At 44.1% G+C, this 15,289-nt stretch overlaps 1 protein-coding gene across 1 annotated transcript in view; it reads right to left on the reverse strand.

Moving 5' to 3' along the window:
- Nucleotides 1–331: 331 nt before the first annotated feature.
- LOC138846279 (leucine-rich repeat-containing protein 37A2-like) overlaps nucleotides 332–15,289 on the reverse strand; it is a 34,623-nt gene continuing 19,665 nt past the window's right edge. The window contains 6 exon segments of the mRNA XM_089317020.1: nucleotides 332–1,247; nucleotides 1,249–1,730; nucleotides 2,028–2,131; nucleotides 3,494–3,675; nucleotides 11,819–11,893; nucleotides 12,420–12,491. Coding sequence (XP_089173146.1) covers nucleotides 332–1,247; nucleotides 1,249–1,730; nucleotides 2,028–2,131; nucleotides 3,494–3,675; nucleotides 11,819–11,893; nucleotides 12,420–12,491 — 1,831 coding nt within the window.

Consider the following 15,289-nt stretch of genomic DNA (forward strand, 5'->3'; position numbering starts at 1 on the left):
GAGGCTGATCCTGATCCCCGTCTAGCACGGGAATCGCCTCTGGTAGCCTCTGTTGTCGAGGAAACCTATTGAAATACTGGTACGGAACAGCAAGCTGTTCTGGCTCTGGGGGCAGTTCCAGAAAAAGGAAGCAAACTCACAGTGGACTCTTGAGGCGAGGTCAGCACCCGGGAGGGAGCAGAAGACCCCAGGTCATCAAAGCCGCCAGGGTCTGCCATGGGTGTGAGCGAGTCAGGCGATTCAGGTGGGACATTCAAGGAGTGGGAAGACCAGGGCTCAGAGAGCCAAGGGATCTGGACTGGGAGCCCCTGGTCTTCCCGCGTGGGGTCTCCTAAGTGATGGGAAAGTGCAGGTCTCCTGTCCTCACCTTACTCGACTCCTGCTCTTTCTGTCCACTCGGGGCTTCTGTACTCTCATTGATATAGGTCTCGGTCCTCCACTGCTCTGCATCCCATTCTTTCTTGGCTATCTTTTCTTCCTGCTGCTCACTGAGGAGCTTCATCAGGATGCCTGTTTTGGAGATGAGCTTGGCACAGGGCAGTTGCACCTGGGCCTCAGAGCAGTCCATTTTCAGAGTGCGGATGACGTGAGAAATGAGCTTTTTCATGTCCGTGTTGGGGATGAGGGACTGTAGCTGCTGATTCAGCTGAATTTCAAACTGTTGCCCCTGGGACAGCATCACGGGGTAGGTGAAGCCTGCGGGCATGGTGGGGGCTTCAGTGCCCTCGCTGGGGTATTCCCACTGTGTTTCCTTGGTTTGGTCCACAGTCAGCATTAGGTCGAACTCGGTCCCAGCAGAATCTGTAGCTGAAGGATCTGTGTGCATTTTGTCACCAGGGAGCGTTTCTTCATGTGCAGTGGTGTTTTCTGTCAAAACATTTTCTTCGAAAACACGCCCTCCGGAATGGTTTTCCTCCCTAGTGTCTTCTATAGAAGGTTCTCTCAGAGGAGGACTCCCCTGAGAATGCAGGCCTCCAGGGGATGAGAAAGCCTCTCCGGAGGGGGAGTTTATGAGACTCCGCAGTGCAGGGAACGGAGGCCTCTTCCCAGCCGTCAGCCTGTTGAGGGAATTTTTCCTTCTGAACTTTCGACTCAGTTTGGCCTTGGGGGTTCGGAGGACCAGGTGAGAGCAAGTTTTATGAAAGCGGTAATTCTGTCTGGAATGCCAGATTGGTTTCCCTGCCGCCTTATTTTTGGCTCTAGCATTGGCATCTTCTAAGACAAAAATGGTGTAGGTTAAGTCCTCCTTTGTTGTTGATCTCAGAGAGAGATTTTGCAGGGGAGGTAGAAGGCCTGCCCAGGATGTGTTTCTTCAGGAAAGAGGAGGCTGCAGCCTCACGTTCCTTTGTGAGCAAGGGCTCCGTGTGCAAGGAGTTTCCGGCCACCTGCCTGGGCCTCTGAGCCACTTGAAGCTCCTTCAGCTCCCTGGAGCCTGCTCTCCCAAGCCTTCTTCCCCCAATGCTCTCCGCAAAGGGCCAGGTGCCCCGTCTCCTCCCGAGGCTCTTCCTCATCTCCTGGAGGTGCCTTTCCCATAAGCCCTTTGGCCCCTTGATGACTTTTTTCACTCTCTGCAGCCTGTACCCCACACTTGGCATGGTTGCCAGGCTGTTCTCCTGTGACGGGGCAGTTTCTGATTTCTTTTGGAGGATTTGAGGGTTAAATTGATGACCTAACAGGATAGGCTGCATAAGCATGGCCTTTTCTTCCTTCTTAACCTCATCGATTTTTTTCTTGAATTACTTCATGTAACAAATTCTCCAGAAAATAGAGCTTTCTCAACTTATTTCTGTAAGGATGAGAGGGCCTTCTTATGTGGGTTTTCACGTAGCTCAGGGACTTATCTCTATCTTGCACATTTGAAAAAAGCAGTGTAATGAATGGTAATAATGTTGATTCTACATTTTGTAGATTTTCCTCTGAGAAATAAGGCAATATATAATTCAGTGCACTAATAACATCACTTTCATCGTTGAGGTCCCGCTGTTCACTCATGCGGCCTGGGAAGTCCAACTGTTTCTCTCTGATACTGGGTTCCCTGGCTCAATAGTCAGCTGCTTGCTGGTGTTGTTCTTCCGGGCTTGCAATATCTTCATGAATGCCCCCTTTGGGTTCCCTATAGATGCTTCTTCAACTGTCAAAAAAAGAAGAGACTGCTTTTTGGCACAGAAGACTGATGGGACAGCTTTATGTCAGTCCACAGCCCTACACTCTGATCAATTAAATTAGGAGTCAAATCCAATATTTGGGGTACCATTGAGACTTTAGAGAGAAAAGTAAAACCAAACTCAAACCTATGAAATGGCAACAACAAAGGAGAAAAAGATATTTTTGAGAGTGGCATTCAAAGAGTTCGCAGTGTTAAAAAGCAGTAACTATGATCAGTATTATTTCATTGGTTTCCAATGACCAACCACTCCAGGCTTAGAATAAGGCTGGAGGACAAATGGCCCCACCCAGCTGCCCCTTCTGTGGCTCTGCCCCTGCTTCTCAGCCACATCATTCTACAGTCCTGCCTCATGCTGAGGGAGCACAGGCTTCCTCCTTCCCTCCCTCCCTCCCTGTGGCCCTGTGTTCTTGCTACCATCACAGGTGTCCATGGCAAGAGATAGGCATGTAAGGGGAGTGAGGGCAGAGGTGGTCAAGCCAAGGGGCCTTGCTCCTCACCTCAGTGTGTTCTTTCCCACCCTTGTAAAGGGAGATTAACAATGCTTGTCCTTCTCACCTCTTGAGATGAAGGGAATAATATAATTGGTAGGAAACTGGTCTGGAAGGTGAGCAACACTGTGTAGATGGGTATACAGTTATCACTGTGCTAATGCCTCAGATCCCTGACTGAGATCCGAATTCAAGCTGTCTAAGGAAGAAAGCGGTCACATTTTGGAAGTCACGACATCAGTGGTAATAACCCTCATCTACAGAAGGATACTTAAAATTACCCGAGTGTTCTGTGGATAGAAAAGCGTGAGACTCAGAGCAGGTTCAGAGTTGGACAGTCTACAAGTGCATGGAGGAGCCTTCCGACTCCATCAGAGGAGCCAGGCAGCCATTTCTGGTTATGGAACCAGAAACTCCCCGGCTCCAAATAAAACAGCATCACTTGTACTCTTTTATACAAGTGCAAAAACAAACAACCGCGGTGAGCAGTGTAGACCTGTTCTATAAGACAGAGGGCCCTTGAGGCCCAACACATAGAAAACCAGTTTATAGACTGTGTGCAAATGAGTTATCATTGAAAAGCAAAGCACCCAAGAGCACAGAACACCACGTGTGTGGTTCCCAACATTGCTTCCTTCCCCTTCCACCTCTTTTCCATGATCCTTTGTGCATATGTAAATTACATAGCAGTAACTATGTTATTAAATTACATAGCAGTGATTGCGAACCTGACTTTCAGCAAGGGAACAGTGTAGCAATTTAGGGAGTTTAAATCTGAATGAATGAATAAAAATTCAGCAATTAATTACATTGTTACTTTAAACTTGACCCTAAAATTTTAAAATAAGAAATTTAAAACAAATAAATATTAAAAAAAGATCCTCAGGAAGTTCCGACTCACGGCAATGTGTCGTATTTGGCAGGCATTCATTGTCACAGTGAAGCTTGACGGTGTTGCAGACAACCTCGATAGTATGTTTAAATTGGCAGAGGCAGCAGGCCATATGGCTGGGTAAGATCCTATGAATAGAGACAGAGAATTAAGTTACCTGTAAAGGGGTTCCTTGGGTGGGTCAAACAGGTGAGCCAAGGTGCCAGCAAAGGAGTTCTTGAGGTATGTGGCCAGGACATTTGGGTAGGAGCCTGGTGGCCAATTGTTGGTCTTGAATATGAGAATAAAGGAAGGAGGGAGAGGTGGCCCAAGGAGGCATAGGCATGGAAGTGGGTGTGGTGTATCCAAAATAAAGTCAACAGGGTGAGCATTGGGCACCATGGATCTGTCGTTTGACTCAGGGGTGTCTCCTTCCAGTTCACAAGTCTCATTGTGGGTTGGGAGTGCACAGGAGGACTTCCCCCAACCTCTGGAGTACTCTTCTCCATCCCTGTTGGAAGTGTTCACTATTAGAAACTACTCTGGTCCCAGAAAAATGACTGACTGCAGTAATTGTTGGAAACGATCTGGAGAAAAAGGAACACTCGCTCTCTGATGGGTGAGTGAAAGTAATTTGACCAGGCAGGTGTTTAGCCCAGCCATGAAGATGTTGCTTGGGACAAGCACATCCCCTTCTGGAGTGCCTGGCTCCATTTCTGATCCCTGTTTCCTGCCAGTGAGTGCCCTGGGATGTGTCAGGTGGTGCTTCCCTAAATACCCAGAAATGGAAAGACTGCAACTTATGGTAGGTGTGTGTTTTTAAGAAACTGTCAGTCTATTTTCATTATATTTTTTTCAAATTTATCATTTTGAAAGTTTCTGTGGAAGGAAGAGAGAGAAACACACACAAACACATCTTTTCTTTTTTTTTCTTTTTGACAGGCAGAGTGGACAGTGAGAGACAGAGACAGAGAGAAAGGTCTTCCTTTTGCCATTGGTTCACCCTCCAATGGCCGCCGTGGCCGGCGCATCACGCTGATCCAAAGCCAGAAGCCAGGTGCTTTTCCTGGTCTCCCATGCGGGTGCAGGGCCCAAGGACTTGGGCCATCCTCCACTGCACTCCCGGGCCATACCAGAGAGCTGGCCTGGAAGAGGGGCAACCGGGACAGAATCCGGCGCCCCGACCGGGACTAGAACCCAGTGTGCCAGCGCCGCAAGGCGGAAGATTAGCCTATTGAGCCACGGTGCCGACCACATGTTTTCATTAGGTAGTTTACTCCCCAAATGTCTGCGACATGCAGGGCTGGGCCAGGCCAAAGCCAGGAGCTCAGAAACTAGTTTGGTTTTCCATGTGAGGAGCAAGAACTCAAGTCCTTGGGGCATCACCCACTGCCTTCCAGGGTACATGTTAGCAGGAAGCTAGGGTGGAGCAGAGCCGGGACTTGGATCCAGGCATTCTGATGTGGGATTGGAGTATCCCAGGTAGTGGCTTAACGGCTGCACCAAATGCCTGCCATCGTAAACAGTTTAATTTTTATTTGTTTTATTTTTTAAAGCTTTTATGTAATGAATGCCAATTTCATAGGTACAACTTTAGGAATATAGTGTTTTTTCCTCCATACCTGCCCTCCCACCCCCACTCCCGTCCTACCTCCTACTCCCTCTCCCATCCCATTCTTCATTAAGATTCACTTTTGATTGACTTTATATACAAAAGAGCAACTCTATACTAAGTAAAGATTTCAACACTTTGCACCAACCCCCCACCCCACAACATAAAAAGTACTGTTTGAGAACAAGTTTTGCAGTTAATTCTCATAGTACAGCTCATTAACAGAGGTCCTACATGGGGCGTAAGTGCAAACAGCTTAATTTCTAATACCCCCAAACTGGAACAACCTAAGTGTTCACAAATAGGTGAATAGATAAACTATGGTAGGTTCATATAATGAAATGCTATTCAGCAATAAAAGGAAATTAACTCTTGGTACACACAACAACAAGAGTGTCTTAATCATGTTGAGTGACAAAAACTGGTTAGAAAACAGTGCATACTGTTTGTGGTTCCATTTCTATAAACGTGTAGAACATGCATAATAGCCCATAGTAACAGTAAGAAGGTCAAGGTTACATGGAAATTGGATTGGGGAGCACAAGGAGGGATGGAAGGGAAGAATGATAAAAAGATAAAAGCACAAGTTGAGGTGGCGGGTATTTTGCTGTGGTCATGGCCTATGGTATATACATCTATCCACATAGGTGGTCCACTGTGTCTATTATTTCTTCATCTCTGGAACTACTATGAAACTGCTCAGAGGAAAGAAGGAAGGGAGGAAGCAAGAGAGAGGAGGAGGAAGGGGGAGGGGTGGGAGTTAGGGAGCAGAGGAGGGAAGGAAGGCTAATGATTGAGTCCACATGAGAAGTATGCTGCTTGTGATACCCACATCCTGTATGGCAGTGCCTGGGTTCTCGGTGTACTTTTTGTACTATTCTTTACTTTTCTTGGGGGATTGAATTATTTTTAAAAATATTTATTTATTTATGTTATTATTTATTATTATTTTTCACTCTCCAAATGGCCACAAAAGCCGAGTGGAGTAGCTGGGATTCAAACTGACATTCCAATATGGAGTGCCGGCATCACACGTGGTGAGTTACCTTGCTGTGCCACAAGGCCTGTCCCTAGTAGGTTTGAGTATTTTTAAAATAAAATTGGCAAAAACGCTAACAAAGCTAGTTGGTTATCTTATTAAGAATTATTGAGCCGGAGCCGGCGCCGCGGCTCACTAGGCTAATCCTCCACCTGGCGGCGCCGGCACACCGGGTTCTAGTCCCGGTCAGGGCACCGGATTCTGTCCTGGTTGCCCCTCTTCCAGGCCAGCTCTCTGCTATGGTCAGGGAGTGCAGTGGAGGATGGCCCAAGTCCTTGGGCCCTGCACCCCACAGGAGACCAGGATAAGCACCTGGCTCCTGCCTTCGGAGCAGGCCACAGCGCGCCGGCTGTGGCGGCCATTGGATTGTGAACCAACGGCAAAGGAAGACCTTTCTCTCTGTCTCTCTCTCTCTCACTGTCCACTCTGCCTGTCAAAAAAAAAAAAAAAAGAATTATTGAGCCGGAGCCACAGCTCAATAGGCTAATCCTCCACCTAGCGGCGCCGGCACACCGGGTTCTAGTCCCAGTCCGGGCGCCGGATTCTGTCCCAATTGCCCCTCTTGCAGGCCAGCTCTCTGCTGTGGCCAGGGAGTGGCGGCCATTGGAGGGTGAACCAACGGCAAAAAGAAGACCTTTCTCTCTCTCTCAATGTCCACTCTGCCTGTCCAAAAAAAAAAAAAAAAAAAGAATTATTGGAGGCTGTTTCAGGGAGATAAAAACAGCCTGTTTAATAGGAGTGAGTCCTCAATATTATACTTAAGCAGTATAATGTAGTGATTAGGAGTACAAATTCCATCACCAGATTAGGTTCACATCTTAGCTCTGCTAATAATATGATCTTGGGCAAATGGCTTAGACTCTGTTTCTCAGCCACCTCATTCTGATAGCACCTACCTCTAATGAGATGTGAGGACCAAATGAATCAGCACTTGAAATGTGCCTGACACATGTGAGTGTGCAACACAAGTTAGCCACTCTAGTTATTCACTTGCAAACCACTACCTGCACAGTACTGATGCTCTCCCACCTTGGGTTGTTTGGGGGCCTTCTCTGAGGCAAAAGGATGACTTTATTAGGCAAACAGAACCTGTGTTTCATGGAAACACGAAGGCTGTGGGTTGGGGGCACAATGTATAGAGTTTAGATTAACACTGGATACACTTAGTGGGCCAGGCTCTTTCTAACCAATAGAATAACCAATGGTTGAGTTGTTACAGATGACTAATGTTACTTCTTTGGGTCCAGAGAAAGCTTCATATAGAAAGAATGCACTCAGAATGCTAAGCTAGTGTTTTACTAGACTTCAATTCTAACAGGAAATTTTCGTTAAGTCCTTTCTACCCCTAACTTCGTATTTTGAAAATTTTCAAGCCTACAAAAATATCCGAAAGATTGGTGTCATGAGTTTACATGTTCTCTCACTTAGATTCAACTGTTGCTAACATTTTGCCACATTCACTTTCCACGTGTGTGTCTCTATGCACTTCTTGGACAAACCATTTGAGAATGAGCTGTAGATACGATGACCTTTTCTTGCTAAACCTGAAGTCTGCGTCTCCTAAGAACAAAGGCATTCTCCTGCATATCCACAACACTGTTATCACCCAGTCAGCTTTAACATTAACATCACCGTCTATTGTGGTCCACATGCAGGTGCTCTCAGTTGTCCCAAACATGTCTTGGCTACTTTTAAATCAGGCATTGCATTTTATTTTCATGGCTCTTTAATTTTCTTCAGTTTAGAACTGTTCCTTTTTTGCAGTGTTTCATGGCATTGGGATTTTTGAGGCATTCAAATCAGTTGTTTTACAGCATGTACCTCAATTTATCTTTCTAAGGCCAATGTGAATAAATCTTCCAGCCACTGGTTCATGCCCCAAATGGCCACCGCAGCTGGGGCTGGGCTGGGTTGAAGTCAGGAGCCAGGATCCAGGAGCCAGGAACTATATTCAGGTCTCTCCTGGGTGGCAGGGGGCAAGCACTTTGGTCATCCTGTGCTGCTTCCCCAGGTTCATTAGCAAGGAGCTGGATGGGAAGTGGAGCAGCTGGGACTTGAACTGGCACTCCCATATGGGATGCCAGCATCACAGACAACTTAACCTTATGCCGCAACACCAGTGCTGGGCCCCAAATCATTATTTTTAAAAATATTGGCAAATCTGGGCCGGCACCATGGCACAGTAGGTTAATCCTTCACCTGTGGTGCCAGCATGCCATATGGGCGCTGGTTCTAGTCCCAGCTGCTCTGCTTCTGATCCAGCTCTCTGCTGTGGCCTGGGAAAGCAGTGGAAGATGGCCCAAGTCCTTGGGCCCCTGCACCTGCATGGGAGACTGGGAAGAAGCACCTGGCTCCTGGCTTCGATCAGTGCAGCTCCGGCCATTGTGGCCATTTGGGTAGTGAACCATCGGAAGGCTTTTTTCTCTGTGTCTCTCTCTCACTGTCTATAACTCTATCTGTCAAATAAATAAATAAAATCTTAAAAAAATATTGGAAAATCTTTTGAAATTGCTAATGACCTGAGGTATAGCTTATTCTTACTAGATAAGACCATTGCACATTAATATGCTATAAAGGGGCCAGCGCTGTGGTGTAGCAGGTTAAGCCTTCACCTGCAGTGTCAGCATCCCTTATAGGCACGGGTTCAAGTCCCAGCTGCTCCGCTTCTGATCCACCTCCCTGCTAATGCACTTGGGAAAGCAGCAGAGGATGGCCCAAGTGCTTGGGCTCCTGCTCCCACATGAGTCAGAATAAGCTCCGACGCCTGACTTTGGCCTGGCCAAGCCCTGGCTGTTGTGGTCTTTTGAGCTAGGAACCAGCAGATGGAAGATCTTTCTCTCTCTCTGTATTTCTGCCTTTCAAATAAATAAGTCTTTAAGAATGCATTAAGGACCATCGCTTATGAGTCACGACACAAGTGAGCTGGCCTGCTTTGTCTAAACTCCTGAGGACTTCCAATAATGAACTCCAGTGTAACAATTGCTTTCAGGTTTTTATAGCCTTGGTTGCACATGGCTCCAGAAAATGCTAGCACTTTTCCTGTCCACTGATGGTCAAGTATGAAAAAAGCAGCTAGAACACCACAGCCTTGGCTAACTGAGAAAGCTTGTTGATGATGAGAGCTTTGACTCTTTGGAGAGGAAGGCCTCTCACTGACCTGGGAGGATCCACTGTGGCAGATGCTGCCCAAGGTTGAGGAAGAGGAGGCTAGAGCAGAAACCAGTGGACTTGATGATGTGGGAACGTTAGTCAAGGAGGTGATCTGACAGAAGTGATTAGGGCAGGGTATGCTGTGAGAGGCCTTTCCCCATTCTTATCTTGTGGAGTCCGCTCAACTAGCCTTATCATAGTTTCTGTTTAGCTTGTCCAATTGGCAGGGGGGAGGTCACAATGGAAGTTGCAGTGAGTTTATGGTAAAATGTCAGAATAGGGCTCTAAGGAAATCCTTTTTAAAACTTCAAAACTTGAGATACTTCAAACTCTGCATGAAAATTAACTAGAAAGGATCATGGACCTAAATGTAACTCTACAGTTTCTACAAGAAAACAGGAGAAAATCTCTGTAACTTTAGATTAGACAATGGGTTATTTGAAAGATTTTTTTCAGGAAAGGCACAATAAAAGGACAAACCATACAAGATAAAAGTTGCTATAGGCTCATCAACATTAAAAAAAAATTAACTTCTACTCTTCAGAAGGTACACTTAGTAGAGTGAAATGATAACTCACAACCAGAGAGAAGATATTTACTAAACATACATCTGAGAGAAAGTACTCATACCCAGAGCATATAAAACACTCTTAAAACTCCCTAAGATTACCATCAAATTACTACATGGGAACAGATTTGAATAGACACTTGGTAAAGATATTTGCACAACAGTATCGTCAGTTAGTAGAGAAGTCTAAGTTTAAACTGCAGTGAGTGTACCCAAGGTGCCAGCGTTAGGATGACTGAGTCCCGCATTTGAGCACTTGCATTTGATTCTTCTCTCTGGTTCCTGATTCCAGCTTCCTGCTAATATAGTTCTCCTGCCTTTCTTGGGCTTGAGAAATTGGGGTTCCTGCCACCTACATGGGAGGTCTTGGTTGAATTCCCAGCCTTCAACTCCAGCTTTAGCCCAGTGCTGGTCATGGTGGGCATTTGGTGAGAGAACTGATTGACTCTCAAGTAACTATTTTTAAATACTAAAAAAACATATAGAGATTCCACTATATATCTACTAGCAGAAAAGCTACATTAAAAAAGTTTTATTTTTTAACTTATTTGAAAGAACGAGAGAGAGAAAGAGAGAGAGAGAGAAAGATTGACCTTCCATCTGCTGGTTCACTTCCCCAAATGCTGATAACAGCCAGGGTTGGGCCAGGACTATGCCAAGGATATAGGTCTCAGTGTGTGGGTCTCCTACATGGGTGGCAGAGACCAGAATACTCGAGTTACCATCGGCTACCTCCCAGGGTGCACATTAGCTGGAAGCAGAGTAGCTGGGACTCAAACTTGGCACTCTGATACGGGATGTAGGCATCCCAAGTGGTATCTTATTTATTTATTTATTTGACAGGTAGAGTTAGACAGTGAGAGACACAGAGAGAAAGGTCTTCCTTCCGTTGGCTCACCTCCCAATCACCCCCCAAATGGCCGCTATGGCCGGAGCTGCGCCGAACTGAAGCCAGGAGCCAGGTGCTTCCTCCTGGTCTCCCATGCGGGTGCAGGGTCCAAGCACTTGGGCCATCCTCCACTGCCTTCGCGGGCCACAGCAGAGAGCTGGACTGGAAGAGGAGCAGCCGGGACTAGAACCCAGTGCCCATATGGGATGCCAGTACCACAGGCGGAGGATTAGCCAAGTGAGCCATGGTGCCAGCCCCCCAAGTGGTATCTTAATGCTGTGCCACAACATCCAGTTTCTAAATTTTTGTTAAAGTTGAAATCTGAGGACTGGGACAACACATGTTGCAACTGCCACTCTCGAACATTGTTGGTGAGAGTGCAGACTGCAGCAGCTACTTGGCAAACAGTTTAGCTGTGTGTTAAACAGTTCAATATACACTTAGTAGGTAATGAACTGTCCTACCCCTAGATCTTTACACCAAAGAGATGAAGCCACATATTCATTTACAGACCTGCATGTGAGTGCTGTTAGTGGCTTTATTTATAATTGCAAAAAGTTGGAAAACACAGTTCTATAAGCTGATGAAATGGATAAACTGGTGTAACTACACAATTGGAATATTACTCAGCAATAGGTAGAGGCAGCAACATGAATAGTAGTTTAATCTCTAAAGGATTATGCTGAGTAAAGGAGCCAGACACAAGAGGCTACACTTACTACATGATTTTGCTTATAAGACACTGTGGAAGGAAAAACTACAAGAATAGAAACAGGGTGAGTGGTTTGCAGGGCCTGGGTCTGGGGATGGGAGGAGACGATTGACTGGAAAGGACCATGAGGGACCTTTTTGGGTTGATAGAAATGTTCTACATCAGGAATTTGGTGGTGGTTACATAACCATGTGTTTGCCAAAACTCAGCAAACTTTACAGTGTGAATTGAAATACATAAAAATTATACCTCCATAAGCCTGACTTAAGAAAACACGTCTACAGACTTACATGGAAATAAACCTAAGAAAAAGATAACTTACAGTTTTTCCAGTTGAAGGGTCATCATGAGAATGTTCTCAACTGTGGTAAGTGGTACTTGTGTTGTTCCCAAGTCTCTGAAGGAGAAAGTCCAAACATTCACGGTATGGACCTCAATAAAAAGATCTGTCCTTAAAAAGGTTGTTTCAGGAAGATGTGGTTACATCAGTTTTGGCTTCTCTATAAAGCAAGACAGCTCAAGAGTTTGTCATGGAGACAGTTCCAGAAAGCCCTGGTTGAAATGACTTTACTATTTGCATCATCAGATTAATGACCTTGGCATTGAAGAGTAGAACCTACACCTTTTTCTGCCATTGTCTTATTTTTCATTTTATACTACACTGACCTCTTTTAATTCTTATTTTTTCTTTAAAAAATTTACATCTATACCTCTTTGCTTGGGATAGATGGTATTCCTAACATGTATTTGCATGTAACACTGTCTCGCCCTGCCAGCTGTCTTTCCCATGATAAATTCTTTCTCAGTTCTTGCCTCAGTCAATAACTTTTTTCAGTAACCTAATTTAAAATCATGACTTTTTAGCCTCAATCTCAAATACTTAATGTTTGATGAAAATAAAAAAAGATTATTTTCATACTTACAGATATTTTAATGCTGGCAGTTTAAAAAGATACGAATCTTCAACATTTGTCAGAGGATTACGATTGAGATTTCTGAAAAAGGCAATGGAATTAAAGGTATCGGCCATTTCAGTAAGCACAAGACTGTATGAGAAATTATATTCTTTTTTGTGTAGACATTTTAGGCTTAAAATTACTTTCTGTGTACTTACAAATCACCCTTAGGATTCAAAAAGCACTTGTTCTTTGGGAACTATCTATGTCTCCTAGAGGATGAATGGAGAAGAGAAAGAGAAAAGATACAAAAAAATGCATAATAAACACAAAATATGCCAAAGAACTTTTTAGGTGAAAAGCCTTAGAAGTGGAGCCAGTGTTTTGCCTAGCAATTAACACCCAGATTGGGATACCTACGTCTCAAATCAGATGCCTGGGTTTGATTCCCAGTTCCAGCTTCTAATTGCAACTTCCTGTTAATGCAGACCCTGGGAGGCAGTGGTGATGGCTCAATTGGTTGATTCTTTGCTGCCTACTTGGAGACGTGGACTGGTTTCTGGTTTCCAGCTTCAGCCTGGGCCTGGCCTAGCCTCGCCCGAGCCATTGCAGGTATTTGGGAAGTGAACTAGTGGGCGGGAGTTGTCTGTGTCTTAAAAAAGAAAGACGTATAGAAGTGACCACACTGATAGGGAAGCCCTTTTTTGTGTAGGAAACACTAATCCTGTGTTCTCCATAATTCAAGGTGCTTGCCTTTCATCTTTGGAAATTTTAAACAAGCCATGACTTAATTCATTTAGTTGATGGAAAAAGAACCCACGTCAAAGCCATACTCTTGTCACGTTCTTCCACTGGTGTTCTCATTTCGCATCACACATCATCACATCACATCACATCACATCACATCATCACGTCACATCACATCACGTCACATCACGTCACATCAGTCTTTGTTACGTTGCTTGTCATCACCTGTTGGCCTGTCAGTCTCCTGGCCTGTAGCTCCTTGAGGACAGGGATATTGTTATTGTCTTTGTTATGCCTGTGTGTGGCATAGTGCCTGAAATTTACTGCATGGTTAATAAATATTTGTTGAGTAAAGAATTCACATTTTGTTTCCCTACCAATACAGTGAATAAATTCATGTTGTGGGAAATTTCATTCCTAAATGCTGTAATAGATTTTTAAAGTTTTTAAAGCAAGCAAACAAAAACAAAAACAGGTAAAAAAAAAAAAAACTGCCTTTAGTTTAACTCTACTCAAAAACGTACTGTACTGTTACAGACTGTGAAAATAATAACTCTTACAGATGATATTGATTTGGCTGCCAAGCATCTGTGTTCAGCATTCAACACTGGATGTTCCCAGTAACCTCTGTGATAGGTATTGTACCCCAGTAGCCTATTGTGATATATATTGTGCTGAGTCACAGAGGCTGTGTAACTTGTTGTAGGTCACTGCACTTGTAAGAAGCAAAGCTGGAGCTGGAGCTCAGTCCTGCCCCAGACTGTGTCTAATATGTGTGCAGAAAAGGGTCCAAATATTTGTTACTTTAATCTGAAGCTTGAGATGACTAAATATAGAAGTACTTTGAAAATTTCATCAACCTTCTCAGGATAGTGCTCATGAAAATTAGTTTCTCTTTTTATTCCTTTTCCCTAATCTTATCCCACGATTAGATATTTAGCTCAGAGTCATTGAGACTAGAGATTTAAAAGCATGTTGTAGGTGACATCAGTGGAAACCTATGTAAACAGTGGAGTGAGAACATCTGAAAATTTATCCCTTCATAAAGGGAACAACAAAATGGTAAAAGTGGTCAGAATCAAGTTTTTGATAATTCTGGAAATTTAACCAAAGGCTTGCAGCAACCTGTGGGGCATTTACTCAAGAAAATTGGCTGACTTTCTGTAAGAATAGTGAGATTTGTGTGGGTTTTGTGTATTTAACTTGCCCTAGACAGTTCCTCCCTGGCAAGCTCAGTGGTAGCCTTAAAAATAGGCTTGGCAGCTTATGACAAGAGCCTCGGGTGATGACTGACATAAATAAGAGTGTCAATTGTTAAATCAACAACAGGAGTCACTGTGCACTTACTCCCCATGTAGGATCTCTGTCCTTAATGTGTGGTACTATGTGAATTAATGGTATAACTAGTACTCAAACAATACTTTATACTTTGTGTTTCTGTGTGGGTGCGAACTGTTGAAATCTTTACTTAGTATATACTAAGTTGATCTTCTGTATATAAAGAGAATTGAGAATGAATCTTGATGAAGAATGGGATGAGAAAGGGAATGGGAGATGGGATGGTTGCGGGTGGGAGGAAGTTATGGGGGCAAAAAGCCACTATAATCCAGAAGTTGTACATTGGAAATTTATATTTATTAAATAAAGGTTAAAAAAGAAACATCTGCTTTAGGAATAGACTGATGTCTTAGTAATATTTGGGTTTAGGTTTTGGGATTGTGGGTGAATTTTATTTTTAATTTGTTGCTTCTCAATTTTTTTAAAATTATGAGATGTATTACTTGCATACTCAAAATCATATGTAACCATGTGAATGTTGGATAATGTTTGAACTTTGTCCAATTTATTTTGTCTACATTTGAACCAAATCAGGAATTATAATGAGAGAAAAGAGATGTGTAAAATGAGCAAAAAAAAAAAAACCTCCAAACTCTCCAAAATAAAAAAAAAAAAAATAGCCTGTATGCCCAGTATCAGAGAGAGGGAGAGGGATAGAGGGACAGAAGGAGGGAGGGAGGGAGAGAAAGAGAGAGAGAGACAGAACAGAGACAGAGAGAATGGAAATGAATGGAGATAAACATGCAGAATGAAGCCTCTCTCAGAGGCTGTTTTTGGGAAATAACTACAGGCAAGTGCTTCACCATGGAAGC

This window comes from Oryctolagus cuniculus, chromosome 17 (assembly GCF_051225735.1).
Source record: "Oryctolagus cuniculus isolate XC-2025 breed Fujian yellow rabbit chromosome 17, ASM5122573v1, whole genome shotgun sequence".
NCBI classification, from domain to species: Eukaryota; Metazoa; Chordata; class Mammalia; order Lagomorpha; family Leporidae; genus Oryctolagus; species Oryctolagus cuniculus.